At 40.5% G+C, this 25,106-nt stretch overlaps 1 protein-coding gene across 1 annotated transcript in view; it reads left to right on the forward strand.

Annotated features, from left to right (window-relative positions):
- antxr1c (ANTXR cell adhesion molecule 1c) overlaps window positions 1-25,106 on the forward strand; it is a 38,957-nt gene that overhangs the window by 10,402 nt on the left and 3,449 nt on the right. The window contains 17 exon segments of the mRNA XM_038735830.1: window positions 2,675-2,746; window positions 4,758-4,829; window positions 5,293-5,374; window positions 5,473-5,503; window positions 5,599-5,672; window positions 5,789-5,857; window positions 7,969-8,049; window positions 10,193-10,251; window positions 11,724-11,727; window positions 11,729-11,822; window positions 12,230-12,299; window positions 17,486-17,564; window positions 19,068-19,163; window positions 19,354-19,392; window positions 19,740-19,838; window positions 19,926-20,093; window positions 21,404-21,484. Of these exon segments, the coding sequence (XP_038591758.1) occupies window positions 2,675-2,746; window positions 4,758-4,829; window positions 5,293-5,374; window positions 5,473-5,503; window positions 5,599-5,672; window positions 5,789-5,857; window positions 7,969-8,049; window positions 10,193-10,251; window positions 11,724-11,727; window positions 11,729-11,822; window positions 12,230-12,299; window positions 17,486-17,564; window positions 19,068-19,163; window positions 19,354-19,392; window positions 19,740-19,838; window positions 19,926-20,093; window positions 21,404-21,484 (1,270 nt within the window).

The raw sequence follows: 25,106 nt of genomic DNA on the forward strand, positions 1-25,106 counted from the left end.
ATGTTATTGTGGATGCTTTTATTGTATTTGGAGTAAGGGTCTAGAAATCCTCCGAATGGGTGGCCCATGGGAACCCAAACCTGAACTTTGGCAGAGGTGCAGTGCTCTACTCTGCAACATTCTTGGTGTTTTTACTCAGAAAGTTGCTTTCCTTTATAGCAGCTCAACTTTTTCTGAGGATTCAATCTGGATTTTAAGTTGATGAAGAGTATGAACTGGCTCTCACTTTGGCTACTGTTGCTCATTCTGATTCTCCTTGAAATGTTTGTAGCTGTTTCAAAGGCCAAGAAGTTCTCCATCTGCAAAAGCGATCGCTGAGCAACAACTCTTGTCAACTTCTTGCACATATTAAATGAGCTATGCGACAGTCAGAAGCTTTCTTGTTGCCACTTTAAAGTGGAAAATTGAGGATTTGAAGAATACGGACACACAATATTCTTCTCACATTGTCCGGTCTACCAGAAAGAGCATTTTGAGTCTTGTTGGCAGGATAAGGAGCCTTAAATGACTGAGGCATGACGGGAAAGTCCCTGGTATTCTCTGGCTCTGTCTACCCCCCAACATGGCCCACGAATTACCCCTCCACTGCCAAGCAATAACACAAAAACACCATAGGGTAAAACCTTGTGGCAAATAACATTAGTCACAACTCATATTCATTTTAAGTTTTTGGCCATGTGGCTGGTGTTATTTTTCCAAAGCAGGTCACAAGACTAAGACTTTGATGGTTCCTGTATCTTCAAATATCAAAGGAATCAAAACGCATTACACAGAAAATCAACTTTGTTGGTAGTAATCTCATTTACTGAACAAATGTTTTCTCATCAGCTTGAAAAGACCATATGCAAGAAAGAGTCCATTCTGTTTATTATGTCTAGACGTGATTCTCCAAAAGTATTTGAGTGTGCTGTGAACAACTAAAAGGTAAGCTAGGATAACAGAGTCAGTGTTTAGTCTTGTTCCCATGAACTCCCTTATACGCTGATTTAAATTTCAAGGCCCATTGTTGCCTCCTGCATTATGAGTTGAACTCCCTTCTTAATTTCTGAATGTATGACACTCATTTAAGTGCTAAAATAAAGGTATAGACCTAAAAAGTCACATTTGTATGTTCTGATATCACGGAGACATCTCAGTGGACGTCCTGCATGTAAATCCGATTAATCCCTGTGGATAAAAATTGGTGTTGACCTTCTGCCCAAAACAGAGAAAGAGCAACACATCAGTGCTGGCTAGTTCCTGTGTGTCTAAGGCCGTTACATCAGTTAGTCAGCACCTAAAATAACATTCAGTCAGCCTTGCACTTTATTCTAAGTAAACTTCATCCTCCAGTTTTACCACAGTCAATTAGCTCATTTCCCATGTGTCATCTCTCTGGCTCGCTCGTTAGCTAACGGGTGACCTGCTGACGGGTCACATCATGCCGGAAGCCCGCTTCCTTTATAAATACACTTAATAAAATTGCCACAAACACACACAGAGACACACTCACACACAAAATCTCCCCAGAGGAAATTTTTAATAAGAGTCCAGTTTTATGGACATTCCCCTAGGGAGAAAAGTACCTATTTCCTCAGCCTTCAGGGGCTCATTCAGGATACAGGAGGGTGCTAAATTACACACCAGACCAAGCCACCAACCTCTTTTATCTCAAGAGTACACTCACTGGCCCCTAAGGTATTGCATTGGCTAATCGATTTAAGTTATTCCCCCAATGGTGTTTGTGATACTTAAAAAGGATGGTCCATGTTCTTTATGAAATTTAGGTTTTACATTGCATTCATGTGGTGTCAGAACAAGTGGAAAAACGAGTTCCCGACTGTTCCCGAAGTTGTGTCACACGACTTGCCAAATTATACATGTCATATTACACAGAAATATGGCGGACAAAAGACCTATATTAGTTCTTTATAAGCATTAACCCTGATAACATGTCAGGTAAAGCAACATTTTAGTAGTTTTAGGGAATGTAGCCTACTAGTTCAGCAACAAATCTTGGACAAAATCACTAAGCTTCAAATTATTTCAGCATACTTAGATAGGAACATCACATACATAACATGTTGTTTCCACATTATGACTTGGCGTGAATGCAGCATAATATCCTTCAGTAACAGAAAAAAAGGATATAGTATCTAATCTGTTGCTAGCTAAACAGCTAAACAGCAGGGTAGCTATTGATAGCAACAATGGAATAAAAACAATATTCCTACGATTAAATAAACAACAAACAATACTTTTTGTTACAAATAATTGCGACAGACAGTAAAGTTACTGTTAAAAGTTAAAGTTGTCCAGAATACAGCTTGTTTTTCATGTTGTGGAGCTAATGCTTTTACACCCTGCCTTTTTTTGGCTAACAAAACAAAGCTGTATTTTTCTTGTTTGACTGCTATACCATATGGAGGATAGTGTGTGTCTGACAGATAGCTTAAGGTATTTCTTGCTGAACAAACCATTTGTAACTCAAAGACACATACAGGAATTATTGAGGATATTTCTTGTTTCATCCTGTTCTTAGTGTTCTTTGAGGAAAGCTTTTCAATTTTCTGTATGTTAATTCATGACTGCTGTAAACTCATAATTTAATGTTGGTGTGTGTATACTTTGAAGTTTAATTTCTTAGACATGAGTGCTGTTTATTTGAGTGGTCTTCTCTTTTTCCTTGTCTTAGGTCCGGCAGTGTGAAGAATCACTGGGAGGAAATCTACTACTTTGTGGAGAATCTAGCAGAGAAATTCAAAAGGTAAGTGGATCTACATAGGTGGACAGTATATTGTAACACTTAAAAGGTTTGGAAACGTTTCATAACTGGACTTTAAGTCTCTAGTTACTAAACAACCTTGTTGCCTCTGTACTCGACTTCCTGGAGCCCCGAGATGTAGATCATCAGAGAAACGCACACTTTAAGCAGCAGTCACACTGGTAAAGTAAAATAAAATCTGTCCCTACAGCTACAGCTGGCCATATGCTAAGTCACTCAGCATCCAGGTTGATGTTTCACTCTGTCTCTGCAGTAGCTGAGCTGATGCCAGTGGTGTAAGTGAGTTTCCAGCAGTGACTACAGGCTGGAAAGCCTGGATGTGTCGGATAGCCTGGGATTTACAGCCTCTTGAGACTTAGAGGAGGGCACAGAATGATGGATGCTCTCAATGGGCAAGGCCTACAAAATCCACCACCTTCAAAAAACACTGCACCATCTCAACTCAGATCTTTTCCCCGAAATGTTACTCTAATCTAATCTAAAATCATATTATAATGAGTGCAAATGATAGAAAGCTCCATTGAGCTCCTTGTCTAAAACTTTGATCTGAGTTGGAAAACAATCATGTATTGCATTCTGTTCAATAGAGTTAAATAAAGTCACTAGTTACAAAAGCGTGAGTTACTAGGACAAATGTATGGCAATGTTATAAGTAGAATAGGCCCATATAGCCATTAGAGGAACATTATACAGGGCTTGAAATTATAAAACTAATAGGATCTTGCAGTCCCCCAGCAGCATAACTGCCCCTAATTGAACATCAGACTGTAAAGTGTATTCGTCAATTGAGCCTCTTTATGTGATCGAAAACTCATGTCCTAACGGTTCATGTTGTTATCTGTTATCTATGTTTGTGATACATAAACGGGATGGTCCACTTGTCACTTGATTGCCCCGTCAAGGTGGAACAATAGCTTAATAAGTTGGATTGGTTGCAAACCATTCTTTGCTATGAATATTAACATAAATTCAAACAGCTGTTTTTTTAATAAAACATCTGCTAGTATATACACATAACACTGTATAAGTTGTCAGAATGTCATTGTACCAGTGTCACACAGATACAAACTAGTGTGACAGTAAGATGTGGACATTTTCATTTATCCCTTTTATGTCATGTCAGTGGTAGTCATTTAGAGTGCCGTCCTCCACTTATTCTGTAAGCTCTCTTGTGGCTAAAATATGAACTATATTTTACTCCAGAGCTGTAAAAATGCAGTGTAAAATGTGACATTTCAACAAACGGTCTTCAGCTCGTGGGTGGTTTTGTTTTGTCCTTATTGCTTGTAGGCCACAACAACACCTGGAGCTTCGTGGTTCAGCCACAGCAAAGAGCTGACCCTCAAAGTTTCTGTTTTAAACAAACATGAGAAAGTTTCAAACAGCTCAAATCTCCATGAACTTACTTTCTCTCACAAACAATAAACACTTTTTTTCTCTCTTCAGATCGCCGTGCATGTATGTGTATGTAACGCCTTTCTAAATATAAATTTTAACCAATAAACAAAAGTAACAAACTTTTTCACATCTGAGGAGTCAGTGACATAGCTTGAATACCAATGTTTAAATCACTGTCACGCACAGAGGTTTCATACATCCATGCACGGTGCCACTTTTAATTTATACACAGGCATGTTGGAGTGATCACAAAGGAAGTGAAGATATTTGTTCATTGTTCATTTTAACTGCCATTTATTTTATGCTTCTGAGGAAAACAAATGTCTCTTTTTGTATAGCTGATGCTTTTGATTAACCTCAGATGATGTGGAAATGTTTGTATCACTAAGTGTTGGGCAAGGTGGGAAATCACCAACCAGCAGCCAAAAGCTGTTAAATTTTGTCATTGGCAGTTACCATCAGTCTTTGGCACATATCATCAGAAACTCTGTGTTTCTGTGGGGATTTTAGTACTTCCCAATCTTCAAATCAAACTGGTGAACAGTGTGGGCTGCTGAATGACAGGTGTGATAATGGATTGTTTTTTCTGTTCTAGTCCCATGCTGAGGATGTCCTTCATAACATTCTCCTCCAGAGCATCCACCATCATGAAACTGACGGAAAACAGGTAAATGAAGTCATAGTGGATGCAGTCTGTTGATTAATGTAATTATTTCATGTGACCCTTTAATATAATGAACTGCAACTGACCAACCTTAAGATGAATCTGTGTTAGAAGTGCATGTTTTTCTAGCAAGAGAAGCCATCAGCCGTAAAGTAAACTCAAAACTATTACACCAGAGTAAAAGCAGATGCTCTCTGGACTCATGTGAAGTTGAAAATTGGCTTGTGTCACCATTTAACTGTTGCGTAAAACTCACTGTTGTTTTGTGTGAGAGAGTTGAGGCAACTTGGTTTCCAGAGAGGTCTCCAGTCAGCATGAGAGCTCCAGGGAATGAAATGAACAGAGTCAGGTGAAAATTTTAGGAAAGGGAGAGGTTAGAGACATCTACACCCTTGAAAAAGACAGGTAACTGCAGTTTACATGCATCCTCATCCAAAACCAACTCAGCTATCTTTCTTCTCTGCAGAGTGGACATCAGAAAGGGGCTGAACGCTCTGAAAAGAGAGATTCCTGGTGGAGACACATTCATGCACCTTGGATTGCAGAGGGTAAGCCTTTGTCATAATGCTTTTTTAATGCAATTTGTATCAAACTTTTTTTAGCAAAGCTCAATGTTAATTGAACAAAAATGTCTTCCCATTTGAAGGCAAACGAGCAGATACACCAGGAGAACTTTGGTAAGCATCAAATAACTCATTCGCATGAAAACTTACTTCAGGCTAAGTTATGAATTACGTTGGTGTTATATAGCATGTCTGTACGTTTCTTCCAGGCACAGCCAGCGTGATTATTGCACTGACAGACGGAGAGCTGCAGGAAAATCAGCTTATTACTGCACAGCAAGAGGTAGCAACTCAAAAAAACGCTTTAGTAACAGGGCTCATCTGGTGGCAAAAATACTCACATTGCTTAGAGTGCCGGTTTTCTGGAAGTAATAGATTTATTCCCTCTTTCTTCGACAGGCGGAGAGGGCCAGGTCTCTTGGAGCCATTGTGTACTGTGTTGGCGTCAAAGACTTCAATGAGACACAGGTAACACCTATGCCAATGCAATAAATGTGTGCTGCATGTAAAGCATTTCAACATCTATATTCCATACATTTTTGAAGTAAAATTCACTCAACTTCATTGTAATTGCCTTTCAATTTACAGGCCACTTTCAGTTTACTGTGTGTGTACTCTATACCACATGTGCTCAGGAATCCAGAGTTGTGGAAACATCCAAAATGCTGTTACCTCTGTGTTGCACAGTGTGTTTTCAGTGGCCCCTGTGCAATTTGGCCAACCCATAATTTAAAACTTCCTGAAAGCTAATCCGAGTGATTTTTAACCCTGAGCTGCCTCTTAGGCCGCTGCAGACGCCAACACACAAAGCTGGACTGCAAATTTTTATATCTTGGCTAATACCAGAGAAGTTATACAGAGAAGATATACACTTTAAGAATCCTCAGTATAACTCTGTAGGGAAAACCCGTAAGGCCACTAGAAAGCCAATCCTCTTCTTTTAACAGCCAAGGATGGAGTTTCCATTGACGTAAGGGGCCTACTGCGCATGCGTGGTAGAAGTATAACCGGTTGGGAAAAATGCTTTTTAAACCTTATTTTGAGGCGAAGTCGTCAAACTTTTTCAGCAGTTTTTATCAGATTTTATTGCTGATTCTATTCATGTAGTTTATATGTTCCGGTGACCAGTGAAAGTGCAGTTCTAGGCTCTCTCCCCATTCATTCAGACAGCAGCCTGGGCTGTGTCCGAAATAATTTTTTGCTTAGGAAGGTTCCTAACTGAGTGAAGTGAACCAGAAGTATTTCAGCGGCAGCCATGACAAGAGCTGGTCGAATTCTCTAAAAGCTAAGGAAAGGTGCCTCAATGCTTCCTTTCATATCTCCTTTAGCATAGAGTACATAAGACCATCCTTTACGAAAGGAAAGGAGAGAATGCCGTCCCACAGTTCCTTGCAGCGGCAACATTTACACATAGCCACGCACGTTCTCAAACTCAAAGATAAAATCCATTGACCACATTTAGCAAAATTCTTGCACTACAGACGCACATTATGATTCTTGAATAAGACTCACAATTTCCTTCTTTCTTTTGGTTTGTTTTCTTTTGGCTTTGCTGTAATCTAATACTGTTTCAACACCGTTCTATGTTTCAGATTGTTGAAATAAGCTATAAAGTGTTGTATTAGAATTTTCTACAATAAAAAAAAAGAAATCACCGACCATAACGGATAAAGGATTTTGATCAAGTTACCATTGTCTATTAAGCCTTTTCTCTCTTATGTTGTAACTCGCTAATATGCACATGTCTTGAACTGTCAACAGTAACTGAGACTATGCAAGCTGTTTACTATTCTTGTAAAATGAGTGAGGACAATGTTGCAGCATGTATGTATTGCCAGCCTTCAGCAATATCATTAATTCATTTTACTTCAGTCACAGATGCTGTCACCCTTACCTTTATAAAGGCAATGATCAAGCTGCAGTCAGTGTTGATCACATTATCAACGCTGACCGCCACATTGTCGATTCTTGTTGGGTTTTTTTACTAGGTTATGTGTAAAATTGTATTTGATCACAGAGCTGCAGGCAGCACATATAGAATACTAGGCTATTCACTCAGCAGCCTCTTCTGCTAGCTCCCCCCCTCTCTCTCGCCACAGTTACACTGTCATTCTGTGGGAAACACTGTTTACATACAATTCAGATTCATGTTGATGAATATGAATAATATGAGGAGGGTGAGTGTGAGCAAGCATTCTCAATGTGACAACCCTTTCTGCTATGCCTTTTTGCTATCTTGATTATGAAGTAATATATTCCACCTTGTTGTCCACCTTTAGATGGCCTGCATTAAAACAACACGGGGCGCAACGTAGTCCATCTTCAGAACATTGTAGTTTCATCAAGGCAGGCCACGTCATTAGTATAAGATATCTGAGACCTAAAGATATTGCTCTCTCTCTCTCTCTCTCTTTTAGTAACCTTTAGTAACCAGATGTGACCTCTGAATGTTGGAGGTGTCTCTCTAACCACAGTTGCAGAAAAATAATTTATCCAGTAAATTGTTTATTAATCATTTTGTGAAATACTTATTTTTTAATTTAGTCAATAATAACCAACACCTCTGTCTCCCCCTATAGCTGGCCACCATTGCAGATACCATCGAGCATGTGTTTCCTGTGTTGGGCGGCTTCCACGCCCTCCGGGGAGTCATTGATTCGGTAAATAAACTCCTCTCTGTGCAGGGAAGCATTCCCGGAGATGAAGCTCACAAACAGGCCGTGCTGACGCCCACATTCATATATTTATCTAGAATCTGTCCTGCATTAGCTCAATCACCTTTTATCACTCCCTTTTGGGTGTCAGAGCTACCTTTAGAAAACACTCAAAGTATAAATACACAGAAAACTCACTCAATTACTGTAACAGGAGTATATTTTAGAACTTACGTCCCACCTTGTTCCTCATCAACCTTTCAATCCAGTCACATCTACATTGCTTTTCACAATGCAAGAGATAAAAAGTGTCTTGGTTTACTGTACAGCCCACTGTCAAAGTTTTGGTGGAAGATTCAACTCAGACAGACAGTATTTTTCATACATGGCAGGCAGAACTGTCTCTGTGTGTAGGCATACTGGGCTAATGGAACACATTCATGTATCATGAGTACAGTACAAACAGGGTAAGCACACTTCATCTTGTGTTTCTCACAAGAGACGCTAATATTTTCATCAGTTTCCCTGTTTATTTGTTAGAGTGATGTGGTTAATCTTTTTCTCTCATATAATCCTTGCACAACACATACAGAGTTGCATCGATAACGTTACAGATGTAACACTCGAAATTGTTAGACATAGACAAAAGTAGGCTTCTTATTTCACGCTGGCAACCATTTATTTTGACAGCTGAAATGACAACTGTCGCGGGCAGATTTTAGCAGCTGTACCTAGCTAGATTTTTAAGCCTTAACTGGGGACGCTGGGGACATGTCCCCACCACATTTTGAAATGGCTGATTTTGTCCCCCTCACTTTTTGAAAGTATCTGTTAAAAATGTTCTGAAAAATAGCAAGAGATGTTAACTAAGAAACGAAAATGCTTTGAGAAAGGTTTATTTGCACAATAAGAAAACATGCAAAGCAAGTAAATATAGAAGAAACGTGCATTGTGCAACAGACTGCTGTTTACTGCATTATCATCTGTTATTTTTTTCTATTTATGATTTGTCATCTCCCAGCTGAATTTTTTGTTCCACTTTTTATAAAGGAAGACATTTCCACCCTAAATTGGAGCAGAAAATGTTTCCAGAATGCAGGAAATTAAGTATTTAATGCTCAAAATCTTCTTGGGGAGGAACCCCATATTTTAACGTTTCATATTTCTTCAAAATAGTGCTAAAAATCTTCTCATCTTGTTTTTGAGCATCGTCAGGTCTCGTTACACAAGGCTCCATGAGCTGGTTGAAAGCGCTGTTTCCAAATCACTCAGCTTAGGTTGTTTGTAGTTTCAAACAAGTAACCTTGGGAGAATGTTGGTAGTTGCTAAAGTGCTCCTTGACCTCGGAAGTAATTCTCAGTTAATACTGTAGGTAGTAAGCTAGTTAGCCATGCTAATGATCGCAGCTTATGTTGAGAGCAGAGAAAAACACAGTTTAATGAATCATCGAAGGAAGGTTCAAATCAAGGGCAACTGGACTTGGTAGACACTCAGAGAGGTTTCATCTCTCATCCAAGAGACTTCTTCACTTCTGGCTGGCTGGTAGGGAAACCCAGCCATTGAACCCCTGTGGCGTTTAATCAGTTACTTAAACTTCTGCTCTTGTGTTTTTGGTAGAACACCCACTTAATTCTTTATACGTAGTATCACTTTTACTACAGCCCCTTGCATAACGCTTTGGGATGTGGAGAAAGCATGTCAAAGCTTGGTCTACTGTGCTTTAGATACAGTTGCTAAGCTATGGATTGACTGTTGCTGATTAGGAGAGGGGTTTTAGCAAACGGTCATGCTAGAAAAGGACTAGTTCATGTAAAATGTTTGTAGCAGTTGTAGCACATGAAAAGTAACTTGAGTGAGAAGTTCAAACCCCCTTTTCTCATCTCCACACCCCTGGTGCCTTGACTAATGTGACCATAGTATTCAAAATAAGCATCACAAGAAGCAGAATGTTTTCAAAAGTGAGAGGCACAATGTGACAGTATGATTAACGAAAGAACATCATTCTTAAAGATCCCTACAGAATTTTATATTGAGCTCTCGACTCTTTTAACAGTAAAAATTCACAAACCTGCCTGTTGCAAACAAGCCAGCATCACTAGAAGTGCAGAAAAAAATGGCCACTGTCTTTTCTTCCATGTTTCCCCTCCAGATCATCAAGAAATCCTGTATTGAGATTTTGGCAGCCGAGCCCTCCAGTGTGTGCAGGAGGTGGGGAGCTACAAACACACACTCACACACACTCACACACAAACTGAAGTGGGTCCCTCCTGGGTCATCCACACCGGTGCCAGCCTCCCATCATTTCTTCAACTGTGTTAATTTCATTACTGTGTGCCCGGTCTCCCAGCCTCTCACCTCAGTAATGACAATCCCAGGCAGAAAAATGGCCCATAAATGGGCATCCAGGTCATTTACAGGAAATCTATTGGGACAGGGTACCGCAGTGGGATATATATAGGGTCTGACCGTGAGAGAGTGACAGTGGTGACATTGGCTACAACTTAAATGTAAAGTAGACAACATCCTTTAGTGTCCTGCCAAGAGAAAGATTATGACAGTTAAAGCAACATTAAATGGACATTAAAAGGCACAAATGAACAGATAAAAGCAGGGGTTCATTAAACACTTATGGCAAAAGCAGAGGGACTTTTTATTGCTTCTCACATCTGCTTTTGTCTTTTATTAAGCAGTGAATTACTTTCGTCCTTGAAGAGGAAAAGTATTTCACTTGAAAATGAATAATAGTCACTGTTCTGCTGCGACTTTGTGTACTGCACTATCCAGGTCGGCCCTGCAGGTTCAGTCTCATCTTCATACGTTTATAGCAGAGTGTTTTCTCTGTGTTACAAGCAACATTGCAACTATAACAATAACTGCTGAGTGGCTCAGTTGTGGGGTAGAAAGGCTGATTTTGTTGTATTTTCTTTATTTAGATTCCTTCTGCCCAATTACTAGCAAATTAGGGCTCATAAATTATAAAGTCACATGACTAACTAGCTTGCCTGTTCAGTTGACAACCTTATACCCTGCCAGATTAGAGGTTTGGCCCAAAACTAATGTGTTTCTCTTTTACTGTAACACAAGCAGCATAATGGACTGTGTATCTTGGTCTTTTTGCTTGAAATATATTAGATACATTATATAACAGTGACAATAAGTTAGATGACAGATATATTTATATTAGGAAAATAGGGAAAAGAAAAATAGATGTAGATAAATGCACGTACTGTAACCTTTTTGTCAAGTACTGTTCATAGACACAATAGATACCCATATACTATACATTCATACATATTTAATGTAATTTCATATAAATAATAAATGTATGGAATGTCTTGAAAAATAGCTGACTGTGCATGCCAATCCAGAGTTTTATTTGTTCTATTTGATTTTTTTCACCACAATACAGTTCTAAGATTTGAGGACTGTGGCCCATATTTCCAGATGTGTTGGTACAGTTTTATTTTGGTGTCACAGTTCAAATGTTATTGTCCTCTAACGGGCACATAAACTGAATTAATGGAGGAAGTCATTCAGAGTTTAAATACTGCCCTTCTAACCATGCTGGGTGTGAAATGTAATTGTGCAGTCTTAAACATGCAAAATACATACAGTATAAAACGTTAATTTTGCCTGGCAGAGAGTGTCAGTAGAAATGTCAATGTGTGTTGTGTAACCAGAGTCTTTCCAAGTGGTGGTGAGAGGAAATGGGTTTCTCCATGCCAGGAACATCAACCAGGTGCTCTGCAGCTTCAAAATCAACGACACCATTACAGTCAGTAAGTACACACACTTTCAACAAAAGTTATCTCATTGCACGTTTCATAGAGCCGGTCTAGACTGTACTCTTCATAATAATATTAACAGAGACACAATCAAGTGGAAACCTCAAGCAGAACCATGACTAAGTGTGGACGATCATCTTCCTTTTTATTCCTAGTTTATATCCCTCTCTGTTTCTGTCATTTTCAGTCTTTTCCCAAGCGCACGGACCTGTGAACTCCACACATTGATAAACAAATTAAAAATATCAGCTTTTAACATCCATAAATATCTGTGTAGTATTTGTCTTCTAAGTCGATAGAATGAAAAAAATGCACAGCTAAATAGTTCAGACTGTGGAGGAGGAGGATGAATGTACTGTTGAGGAATGTACATTCATCCGAGTGTTGTCTTTGCTTCCTAGATGAAAAGCCGGCCGGCGTAGAAGACACATTTCTACTGTGTCCAGCTCCTGTCATCGATGAAGTTGGGAAGTAGGTGCCTCTTTTTTATGATTTTATGATTACATTTGTTCTCAGAGATCCTCTTTTAACTGTCTCAAGGGGAAAGGGCTTATATTTCACACTAAGAGGCCTCAAACACTGAGAAAAACACGTATGCATACACGTGTCTATGGGCACGGACCATAAGCCTGCCATACATTAGTTATTTTTATGATCCATATCCGTGGCTGCATTCCTCTTTTCTAGATCCCCAGTACAGCTTAGCAAAATATAAGCGGCTCTGTTGCCGTGCCAGCCCATGCAGGGGTAAACCCTTCATGCATTGGTCCTGCTTCTGTCCTGAATTAGAACAGAGCAGTGAAAACAACTGGAGACAATTGGTTTTTGATAAACTCCCCTGTAGTAGTGCAGCGGAGCAAAAGTGGACCAGTAGTTCAGCATAAATTTGTTTTTAAAGCTGCACTAATCAATATTTTTAAATTAACCATTGCTCAAATGACTATGTTTAATGTAGATGCACAGATCCAATACCAGATATCAGCCCGATACTGACTCAAATGGCTGGATCGGGTATCGTGACAAGGGGCCGATCTATGGGTCTGATCTTTTCAGTTTAATTACACACGTACTAAACGATGAATCAGCAGTGTGCCGATTGACCAGATCATTCAAGAGAGCTAACATGGCATTTTGTTTTACATAGGAAGCAATGCTTCAGTCAAGCCTGATGCTGCCTTACACAAAAGAATGATTCCCAGTCTCTTCCTCACAGTTAGCATTACAGTGTAATCATTTTACACTGGTATCGGAACAGTACTCTGCATTAGTGGAAACCCAAAGCCTACGTATTGGTATCGGGACTGAAAAAGTCGAAAGGGTGCATTACAAGTTTAATGTAAAAGGTTTAGCTTGTAGTGACAAATCCATCAAGAATAATCAGCCAGTCTCTTCATTCTTTGGTTCATTTTAGTGTCTTTAAGGCGATTGAAATGGTTTTACGGCCCACACCTTGCTGATGCTGTTTTGGTTCAGTCTCACTGCTTACATCAGCCATAAAAAACTTTATAATGTGATAATATGTCATTGTTGTGTTGGGGACAGGCACCTTTTTCCAGAAAAAAACGCCTAAAATAACATACCCAAAATGAATCAGGAATAACTCTTCAACCATTTGGCCTAGATACATAATTCTGGTCTCCTTTGAAAAGTCAGAAGCTAAGGAATATAAATCCATTGTATATTAATATATTTATTTTACTATTACAGACTACATGGGGTTGCATTAAAGAAAAAATCTATTTTCATCTTCGCCCGATCGAAAAAAAGCTATATTTTAATGCAATAAACCATCAAAACCATCATAAGGAAGCTTATAATGCAACTGAATATCTTCTAATACACCTAGAATGCAATTGTAACAGATTGTAAATCTGATGAAAATAAACTAAAATACAACAGTTATCATACAACATTATCAAAATATACCAGGCAAATGATCATATTTTGGCAATGTTTACAGTTAAAATGTTTTAATTTATTTGTAGATATATTTAAAACACTTTTTCTGTCCATACAACCAAGTTCCAAATGACAAAATATTGAAATATTGATAAAAAAAACTGTGAGTGTTCATCAACATTCCTGTCACCAAAAGCACACCCATGCTTTACAGGCCTGTAGATTGAGAACAGAACTTCCCACAGTGATGGGGGGGGCATCGATCCAGCTTGAGCAGACCTTTCATTTGGTACATGCATGGTACCTGCATGTCTATGTATCTCCAGCGAGTCGGCCACAAAATGGCAAAAAACACTGTGTGTTCTCAAGTATCCTCTTGAAATGTCGAGAGCAGGCAGGCAGCTTGCAGGTATTGCGCAATAATCAAAGCAACAACATCAGCGGGTTTGAACGGTGAGAAAAAAAGTTAGTAATTTCGCCCACAGTGCGGTTGCCCCTGGTACCGGAGGCGTCTGTTTTCAACTTAAGCTTGTTGCAGTGCCCTAAATTTGTAAACAAAAATCAAATAAGGAAGTTTAAAACTATTGTTAAATACAACACAATGTCCAGATTACCATGTACAAGTAAACATTCCCTGTGCCTAAGTACCTGGACTTTTGTTTCATCTTGGTACCTTTACTTGGCATGACTCTGGAGAATCTTTGTGCATTCAAGAGTGTGATTCCAGGGAGATTCAAATCAGATTCTTGTATTGTCGGCACTTAATGAGACTTGACAACCATTTTGCCTGCAAGAAAACAAACATTTTTCCTTAGTGTTATTATACTGCTGGCTTCGGATAAGTGGGAGAAGATCTGATTATGGTGGATTGTGTTTGTCAATTCAGGATCAGGTCAACTGACATGTTCATTAAAGTCACTCAATCACTTCAATGCTCTCCGGCTGACTGAAAGAAAAGAGGGAGGCGGCGGGATGTGAAGACAACTGAGGTTGTCCTACTCAAACATTCACCACACGAGGGTCGCACAATTTTGTGGTGTAATCCTAGCCTTGGCTAGAGTAGCTCTGTATCAGCTGGCCATATTCTCTTTTTAAAGCCCAACCATGTTCCAACATCAACAATCCACAAACCTCTATGGGGAGAAAAGTACAACAAGCCACAGATGAGAAGGCTCAGTGAACGGTGGTTAAAGACTTTAAAGTGCACGGAGAGACAAAATAGAGGGGAGAACTGTCAGCCAATGTTAGACTATCTTTTCACAAACTGTCTTGACCTTTAATGGTGTTTGTGGTGGGGATAGCATACCTCTATAATCACAATACAAATTCCTTCATTTTATTCTCCCATAGAAGTTATAAATCCAATGCACAGTTAATATTTGCACTTGCAGTGGTGTGGAAAGAGAGAGAGAGAGTTAGTTTTTAACTGCAGCGGGGAAAGATTTAAACAACCTGGACTGATGACTCGATCTCCGAGGCTTTAATCAATACCTTGGCAGAAGGGTCGTTAAACTGTGAGTACATCGTGTGCCTTTCCCTCCCTTTAACTTCCCATTAAGTCATTTCACTTCTGCCTTTGTATATTTTTTCTGCTCTTGCCTTAATTCTTTTGAACTTTCCATCCAATCCCCGAACACTCCCCAACTCTCCAATCCCACACTTATCTTTTCTCCCGTCCACTTTCTTTCTACCTCTGCCTTCTCTTTCGGTGCCACGGTGGCTCTTTTCATCAACTGCATTGCCTCGCTGTTTTTTTTCCAGCCCCCACCCCAACTCTGTCTGCCCGTCTGTTCACTTTTCTCTCTGTATCTGTCTTGTATTTGTCTCTCTTACTCCCTCTTTCATCTCCTGTCAGTCTTTCAGTCTCTTTCAACAGTCTCCTTGTCCAGTTTTGGCTGATCAAAGCTGTGTAGCAGCTAGCCCGGTCTTTCAAGTTTGTGGTCATGTGTTTGCATGCAGCACGAGTCTCGGCAGGGTGGAAAAACCTTCAGAGAGAGTTTAAACAGGCATTAATACCCTGTTCAAGTTGTTTTTTGCGTGATTAGAAGCTGTTCGTATCATAAAACTGATTTAAATTTATCATTGTATTCTGGTATATATACTGATCGTTTTAATGTAGACGGAGATCAACTCCAAAACGCAGCTAAAACACTGGTGTTGACAGAGATCGTATTTGTTTTAATTCTCCGTTTGCAAACTAAAACGGAGTAGTGTGGATGGAGCCTTAGTATCACACTGCATCTCAAGTTTCTCTCTACATTTAATCATCAATAAAAATCAAACTGATCAAGTTCAGTGACCTCTTTCGTGAGCCTGAGATAGCTTATTGTCATAGAGCTCAATTGTTATCCAAATACTAATGAAACATTTTTTGAGCTAAATCATTGCCAGACATATTCCTTCATTACAAAGAACATCTTAATCCCACATTCACCTGCGATAAATACTCACTAGATCAGCAAATCTATCTCTTTAGCTTTAATACTGTTTTGCAGTCAATCCCTTAGTGTCTTGTGAGCAAGGTACATAAGATGTTGTTCACAAACTTCACCCACTAGACCAGCTCTTTTCTCCACCCTCCTTTTTTTTAAAAACCCAGACAGACAGCTCTCTGAGTCAGAGGAAAGACAGGTTTATCGGTCACATGGCCTGCTTTCCATATGCCAGACCTCCTTCACATCCACCTGGTCCTCTACCAAATAAGAACTAGGAGGGAGGGGGTGTTAAAATGCATGCCTTTCATCCACATGTTTTGAAGATCTGAACGAGAACCGGCTCCAAAGAGGCCACTGGAGGTCATGTGAAATTCTCAGAATTGTTTTTCTCCACTCAGAGGAAGGGATTGAGACCATCAAGAAAGACCTGAGAGGAGGGTGATGTTTGGACTACAGAAGCATGACAAAGAGAGAATGGAGGAAAGAAGTTTTACTTTGCTGTTTTTTTTACATTCCATAAAGGAAATTATTTTGTAGCACCAAGTAGAGATCGTAGGTTCGTATTTTAAGAGAGCAGAGATTGTTCTCATTCCTGAGAGGGCAATTAAGATGGTGTCATGTCTTGGAAAAATACACAACTTGCCCAGAACAATAAAAACAAAATTTCAGCTAGCAGGTTGTGGGTTTTTTCCATTTCGTTTAAGTTCGTCTGTCCTACCTTGCCCTCCATGCCTGCTGTGTGGCTCAGCGGGTCACACAATCACACCTATAGTTTGTTTGGTTTTTAACCACACTGGAAAACTTTTGTATTCGGTTCATTTGCGTTCAGATTGCTCATTTACATGTGAAACATGGCTCGTAAACAAAAGTCACGCGACTCATGAAGAAGCTCGTTTACTGGGCATGGTTTTGGTAATGTGTTCTCCTGCCAGGTTAGAGATTTTGGCTGCCGCAAGGAGTCCCAACTAATCTGAGTCCAGTTTCTGTAACCTTAGAAGAAACAGCTTAATGTGAGCATCAGCCTAGACGTCACTTTGTTCTCAGATTGAAAATCTCCTTCAACTCATACTCCTTTGTGTTTTGTGGTTGTTTCCTGTTTCATACATTCTCACTTCTAACAAATCACCTCACAGTTTGCAGGCGCTTTGGTGACGTTATTTGGTGTGAACCCAAGTTCAAATGACATCATTCTGGTCAAACAAACAGAGCTCAAGGAGGAAATGCGTCAGACTAAATACTCTGCTCCAAAGATGCTTTTTGTGGATCGTAATATAAAATACAGAACTTACTTGTCCTGTGTGTGTTTTTTTTGTTTTATTTCAGGGTCATTTATCTCCAAGTGAGCATGAATGACGGCCTGTCCTTCATCAGCAGCAACGTGCACATCACCACCACAGAGTGTGTAAGTAATTGCTCATGCATTTAACCTGCATTAATGCTTGAATGCTTTATAATATAATAAAAAGACTTAGACTCAGTCTGAAGGCTTTTTTATTTCTTCTTATACTGCATGTGGTTTCCACTCTTTTCCTTCTGTTTCTTCTGTCCTCTCCAACCTCATCTCTTTTCCCAGAAGTCTGTTGTTGTGTTCTCTGCAGTGAGTTTCCTTATCCCCTTTATCCCTTTCATCTTCCCTTTTTCAATTTTTTTCGGGAGCCGAACCACAGGGGTTAACAGTAGAGATCTACCCGAAAAAGACCTTCTGAACCCCAGAGGTGTGGCAGGAGACAAGCGGTTAGAGAAGCAGGTTCATGACCGTGCGCCTGCCGGTTCAATCGCAACATTTTGGTTGTGAAAGTGCATTTACCCCTCGGTTGGAGCTCCTCGGTAGCGATAGTTGAAGACTCCTTTAGCTCCCAGGACTGTGAACGTATATAACTGTGTCAGTGTGAAGCAGGGTGGAGCTTCATTCCCTGAAAAACAAGATTAACCAACATCCAATTTAAGACAATTTAAAGCAATTTAAGAAAATAAAATGCATATGTTGGAGCATATGGACCAGAGCCACAGCAGATTCCCATCTGACCAAAAAGAAACATGCTCTTTGAAGCTGTTCTCCCTCAGGCCATGTGACATCATATCCGTGACAATACTGTGAATTCAAAAGGCTGTGTTGTGGCTCATGATATACAGAGCTCAATTAGACATACCATAGCGATTAGCTGCTTCTAGCCACTAAACTAAACCATATAGGCTGAAGTCACACCAGGCTTAAGGAGGCACAATAAGTTCCTGACTTGAGATGGGAATGCCTGGTGCAATAAACAACATGCAAGCTAAGTCCCATGGATAAATCAAGAATGAAAACAAGCGCCACAATCCCCTGTGGACCCCTACCCAAATGAGTGCCACTTCCAGCAGTTTTAGTTTTTGTAGTTAGTCCACAAATTATGCCCATATAGCTCGGGAAAAACATACACTTTGTATGCATAATCGTGAAGAGACACAAATGTGGTCACTGTTGGAATCTTGGTCATTATTTGCCAAACCATTACTCCACAGATTCTGCTTGTCAGCTGTTTGAAGCTTATAGAAAACTTGTTGATGTTTGGTCGCAGTGACGACGGGCCCCACTGCAAAGTTCAGACAAATCCCCCGCGCCTTTGCCGCAAGATAGATAGGGGAAAGGCTACCCACATGTGATCCTCGTCTGTGGTCTGTAATGGGAACCATATTTGGCTCATGGACGTCTGTCCTAAAGTGAGCAAAGTAAGTGATGGATTCACTGGGGGATCACATAACATACACAGGCCATTGTCATCGAGAAGAACAAAAACATGAATATGCACAGTGACAGAACTGACAGTGAAAGGAAATCGGTCTGAAGATTTTTCTTAGCTTTCTTTAAAATCCATCATACCACTACAAGTACTGGACTTGTGTCATATGTGTGTCCTCCTTCCAGTTTGATGGCACCATTCTCCTGATCACCCTGCTGGTGTTGTTCCTCCTGCTGGCCCTGCTTTTCATGTGGTGGTTCTGGCCTCTCTGCTGCACTGTGGTAAGAAACCTAAGCTAAGCGATTTTTAAAAGCAACACTTGAATTATAACTATTCAGAGCTACATAAGGGGTTTGTCTAAACTGCATACTTAAAGACCCTTTAGAGGTCCTCTGAGACGTGTAGCGCTGATGTGACTAATGTGTTTGTGAAAAGCTGAATAACATCATCTCCTCTCTTATTCCTCCACAGGTGATCAAAGAACCACCTCCTCCACCTCCTCCTGAGCCCGTGAGTCAAAACACACACGCGTGTTAACCCACCAATTCTGATGGAGAATGGACAATGAACTAAACACTCAGTAATTCACTAGAAGCTCTTGGTTCTCAAAAATCCAAAAACGCATCAATATTGCAAGAATAACTTACAGTATGGATAAATGAGTGTGAAAACTCATAACTCCATGGCTTTCTTTTTATAATTATCAATAACACACATACACATCAAAGGTTATATAGACTATTTACAGATCTCCGCTCAATAATAAGTTCATTCTAACAGCCTCTGAATCTGTATGTAAAAAAGTGTAAAGGTGGAGAGGGTAAAGGTTTGTTTCTGTGTAATTATTTGTGTTTTAGGAGTCAGATGATGAAGACGGCCTGCCCAAGAAGAAGTGGCCCACTGTGGATGCCTCATATTATGGAGGAAGAGGAATCGGAGGGATCAAGAGGATGGAGGTGACAAAACAAATTATGGAAACTGGAGGACGTTAGATTCACTGCATCTATTTTGTTGTACATTCATGTTTTGTCTGCTGTCTGCAGGTGCGTTGGGGAGGGAAAGGCTCGACCGAGGAGGGGGCTAAGCTGGAGAAGCCAAAGAACGCTGTGGTGAAAATGCCAGAGCAGGAGTACGAGCCATTCGAGCCCAAACCTAAGAAAGCTCACAACAAGAAGGCGCCTCAGAACCGGAAGTGGTACACGCCCATCCGGGTAAACGCAGACTCAGTTTCCCTCAGGACCAACACACAGTGGGGCACCACAATGTTGGCATTTAGTTGACTTAATTGACAAAATATGTTTTTCAGGAAACTCAAAAATCTGCCTTGTTTACAAAGTGACCGCTGTGCATTTTTGAGTTTTTGCCCAGTACGTTTATTAAATAACTGAGGGTGGGAGAATTTTCTCAACCCACAGAGAAGCTGAAACTCCTTCAACTAAAGTTAAAACATGAAAAGCACCACGAGTGGAGTTGCAAAGTTTTCACAAGACAGCAGGGAGGAATAAAGCTCCATGTAAACCATGTTTATGTAGAATTACTTGCATAAGCACAAAATTCTCTAACATTATTAGACTTGGCGTCAGTGTTGTTTGTACTTTAATCGTACACTACAATACAGCTCTGTGTAGCAACACTGGCCCTTCATACAGTAGCAGCACTCCCTGTTATCTGTAGACACTGCTACTTTAATGGCTGTAGTCTGAATATGGCACAGGTCACAAACAGCACTGCAGTGATTCATAGTGAAACTTTACACTGTTGGTGCATCACAGTCAGTGTAGGGAAAAGGTCAAGGTCAAGTTTTACACTGACTAGTCAGTGTGTGTCGGGTTGTAGCTGGTCCCTTTGTGGTTCTGTATTTCTACACCTGAATATCCTTAATTGTTGAAGATATTGAGTTATTTCCTCGTAAGTGTGTGCCATCGAGGCTGCGGAGTCTGCACTTTTTTGGTCCAGTCAAATGCATCGTGACAGCAGCATTTTACACCTTATGTCATGAAGGAGAATTCCCCTCTTAATCAATTTAGCACAACATTTAGGTTTACCACTTGTGTCCTGCAGCTCTGTCTCAGGTTAAATGACTACTAAATAGAATAGTGGTTATTGTTGAGATCATCAGTTCTTTCCTGTGTAAAATGCCGCTCTGTTGCCAAACCTTTTTTGGCAGATTGTTGTATTTGTGAAAATTAACACTGTCAGTGGCAAGAGAGAAAATGATTCACTGCGATTTAAAGGTCATGTGTCTTCAGTTAATCAGACGTGAACCAAAACATGACTAAGTGACTCATCAGTACAGCCTCAACCAGGGAGGAAGGAAGTAATCAGTAGAATCAGCTGCTGTAGTGTTTGTTTGGGATTAAAACCTGCAGACGCTTGGCTTTCAAGGAACACAGCTGAGGACCACAGACCAAATGTTTGCTGATACAGTAGAATCACTATTAATAGGATATTATCAAGGATTGCAATGTAGAAGATTGGGTGGCCAGCTGTTAACCATCTCTCTCACCTCTGTCCTGTTCAGGGTAAACTGGATGCTATCTGGGCTCTGTTTCGCCGCGGGTACGACCAGGTCTCCCTGATGAGACCCCAGCCTGGAGATCATGTGAGTACCTCAGCGGTGCACCATGGAAATATTTCATTTCATCAAATGCTTTTACCAACACCTACTTACATTCACGTCTCCAGTTCCTCCCTCCTGTAGTGTTTCATACCTGTGGTGAGCAAAGGCTGTATGACACTCTTCTTTCTTTCGCCTCACTCTTCACACAACTATCATATTTTTCCAGATATTCTTATAATCTTTTTTTTCCCGGATTTTGTTGAGTTCACTGGGTAGATGATATGAACGTTGAAGTTTATTTATAAAGAAAAACTGTAATTTTGCAGGCTGAATAATGCTGACAGCTAGCTAGCTAGTAAATTTAGCTAACTTTAGCTCTATGAGTTGGTTGAAAATGCCATCTCCAGTTGACTTTGTAATGTGTCTAGCTGACTTGTTGTAAAACAAGAACTCAAATATGCACTTGGTGGCTACATACATGCTGTCATACTAACAGACTGAGGCTAAAGCTGGGAGTAAATAAAGAGCATTGTTTTGCCGTACTGTTCGTATCTTTTAAAAAGTTTTCACCTTTTAAAAAGTTTTCACCTTTAAAACTATTAGAGGAAGGGCTTTTAGGATAAGGACTAACCAATGTGGCAAACAAAGCAAAATCTCGGGTAATACGTTTTACTGGGGTTCCCAAATCCAGAGCAGGACTGACTCACTAATGTTACCCTTCACACAACGCTAGCATCCAGGACCAGCTTCCACACAGTGAATGTGCTATGTTGAAGGTTACACAACCTGTAACCCCGCAAATAATGCTCCGTGGCCTTGAAAGTGGCGGTGGGTAAGGTTACTACGGTTGGTGCTGAGCTAGTTAGCCAGACAAACACTGTTTAACCGATTTTGTACATGTTTGCTCTTGTGTGTGGTTTTTGGTAAGGCTAAAAATAAAAGACTCTGTCACTGATGAGCATTGCTCTTACCACAGTTCCTTATTTCCACACTGCTTTACCATGTGGAAACATCCAAAGCATGACAAGCCTGCAGTGCCTGCTATGCTATGATTGGACAATTGCTGTTTAGAGGAGGGGTTTAGCTAAAAGTCAGTTTCTTGCAGACTATTTGTGAGAATATTTCTTCAGAGGGACAAAAAAGCTCAGAACCCCAACATTAGGTTTCAAACTAGCTCGGTTTGACCCGTCTTCCAGCGTGTCTACAGCCTGAAAATGCTTCAGTCATCTTTGCCCATTACTCATCGCGTCCTCCCTTCCTCCATCTGGCCCTCTGTCTTATTCACTCCTGGTGTTTCTATGCTGGCTAACACCTCTGTTGGCCCGTCTCCATCCTGTTGAGCCAGCCTCGCTCTCACACCTGCTTCACATTAGACGCCATAAAACGGATAGAAAGCAGAACCGCAGCTCGCACCCAGACACATCCTTGTAGCTGATGTGTTCGTGTGTCTAAGGTGGTAAAAATTTCCTCTTCTTTTCTGATCAGCCACATGGTTTAGTTTTAATGCCCGGAGCCTTTGTGTCAAAAAAATGCTGAGTTTTTATTGAATGTGGAGAGAAGATGGGAGTTCACTGAGTCCAGAAAGCTCTCTAGGGATGTTTTAAATCCCTCTGACACATTTAGTCTTAACAGGAACTTTGTAAATCATTGGTACATGATAAATGAGGAATACGTCATAGTCCATAGACTGCTTGGTTTTTAGCCACACTAGTGATATGTTTACCGCAAATTAGCAGATGTTGCAGTAGCATACTAAAACACTAAAATAAGATGGCGCACATGGAAAACATTATCACTGATACACAACAGCATGTTAGCATTGTCACTATGACCATGTTAGCATGCTAACTTTAGCAAGTACAACCTTGCAGAGCTGCAAGCATGACTGTAGGCTCTTATTCTACAATGTTATAATCAAATAATACTGTCTTGCCCAGATTTTTCTTCCTCATCAACTCACTTTCTCCCTTAGTACTTTTTTCCTGAACTCCCCCAACCTGTTCTCCACCTTTTCTTTTATTATGAGTTGTTTCCTTCCCTTTCTTATCCTTCCTACTCCCCACGGCTGACTCTCCCGCTGATCAGGCACCATCCCAAGCGCTTGTTAAAATCATGCATGATTAGTAGAAAATTTCCAATGATCTTTTGTAACAGGAATTCCACATTTAAGAGTGTTTTCTTGGCACCACAAACAGGTACAGAGACAGGATTTGCTTTCAGCTTTCCCTGACAACAGACAAAAAAAGGTCACAGTTAGCTTACAATTACATCTTTACCAAAGTTAACTGGCAGTCAGATAATAAAACTTTGGATTTGATTTCCTTAGTCAACAAATTTCTTATAGCGATGGCTGTATATGTAAGCTCTGCATGACGCAATTTCTTATTTTCTAGAAGAAATCGTGTCTCGTGTCTTTCCACTCATATGATGTCGCCTCCTCAAGTCATTTGTGGTTTGTAACGAAGCGGCAGAAACATCTCCCAGGCCAGAGAGCCGGCTCGTTTCTAGACATTGCAGTGTATAATTTCAAAGAGAAAAGAGTGGAAACAAGCCCTGGACACCTTTTCATTTCTTTAAGAGTTAGCTGAAAAGCTATTTGATGTTCAATATCCTGCCACGGTCCCACCCATAATAGACCTTTTTAGAGCAAAGTCTCACACTCCAAAGCTGGCAGACTTTCAAATTAATAGGAACACTCGCTCTTTACATGAGGCCAAGTTGGCCGAGTTCAGTCTGGATTCTTCATCGGTCATTCTTTTGCCATGGTGAGTTTGTCATCGCTGTGCTGATTGCCACAGTAGCAGCTGAATGTCACCTTTGAGGCCGGCCTGGCTACGGTCCTTTAAAGTGTAGTCATGAGCCTCAGTATCTGTTTGGGAAAGTGAGCCCTTACAGTGAACGTGCATCCATCCTGCCCTCAAACATTCAGGTATTTTATTACAATTAAACTTTTCCCAAAAATAAATTACTAATTTTCTCCTTTCCATTACAAGCTAATACACAGTGTGAACTTTTATGCAGGTCATTTGCTGCTCTAAACAACTCCTGTGGGCTAGCGCTGCTCAGGGAACAATCTACTGATACACATGAAATTATGCATTTTTTATGCATGTCCAAGTACTGTACTGACTACACACACACACACACTTTTCCTTTCTCCTTTCAATGAATCCAATAAGCCCTCTGCATGTAAGGAAGGCCACTGAGCAGCAGGATGTAGAGCAGAGTGGCTGTGTGTGCGTCTGTAACTCACCAGATAGACCAGAGTTAAACTCACAGGAATGAAGTTATCTACATTTGAGACAGGAGTTAGCCATTATGGGAGTTTGTGTCACCAAACCACATCCATTACACTGACGTCAGAGTGTACAGTACGAGGCAGAGCTAGTCCACACTTAACACACACACTCTCTCTCTCTCTCTCTCTCTCTCTCTCTCATAAACACATGCCTCCCCAGAGAAGCATTTAGCTGGCTTAAGGACATGAGGTAATATCTAAGGCAGACGACTGCCAGGGCCGTCTCCACCAACTGACCGACCATGTCTCACACACACTAACACACTAGGCCAGGCCTAGACAATTTTATGACCTTGGTAAGACTGTAGACAGTGTAGGAGGTCAGCGAGAAAGAACGAGCGAGTGTGGCTTTCTTTAATCCAGGAA

Source organism: Micropterus salmoides, unplaced genomic scaffold (assembly GCF_014851395.1).
Source record: "Micropterus salmoides isolate LMB-PRFRI ecotype aquatic unplaced genomic scaffold, ASM1485139v1 Ms_hic_scaffold_21, whole genome shotgun sequence".
Lineage (NCBI taxonomy): Eukaryota > Metazoa > Chordata > Actinopteri > Centrarchiformes > Centrarchidae > Micropterus > Micropterus salmoides.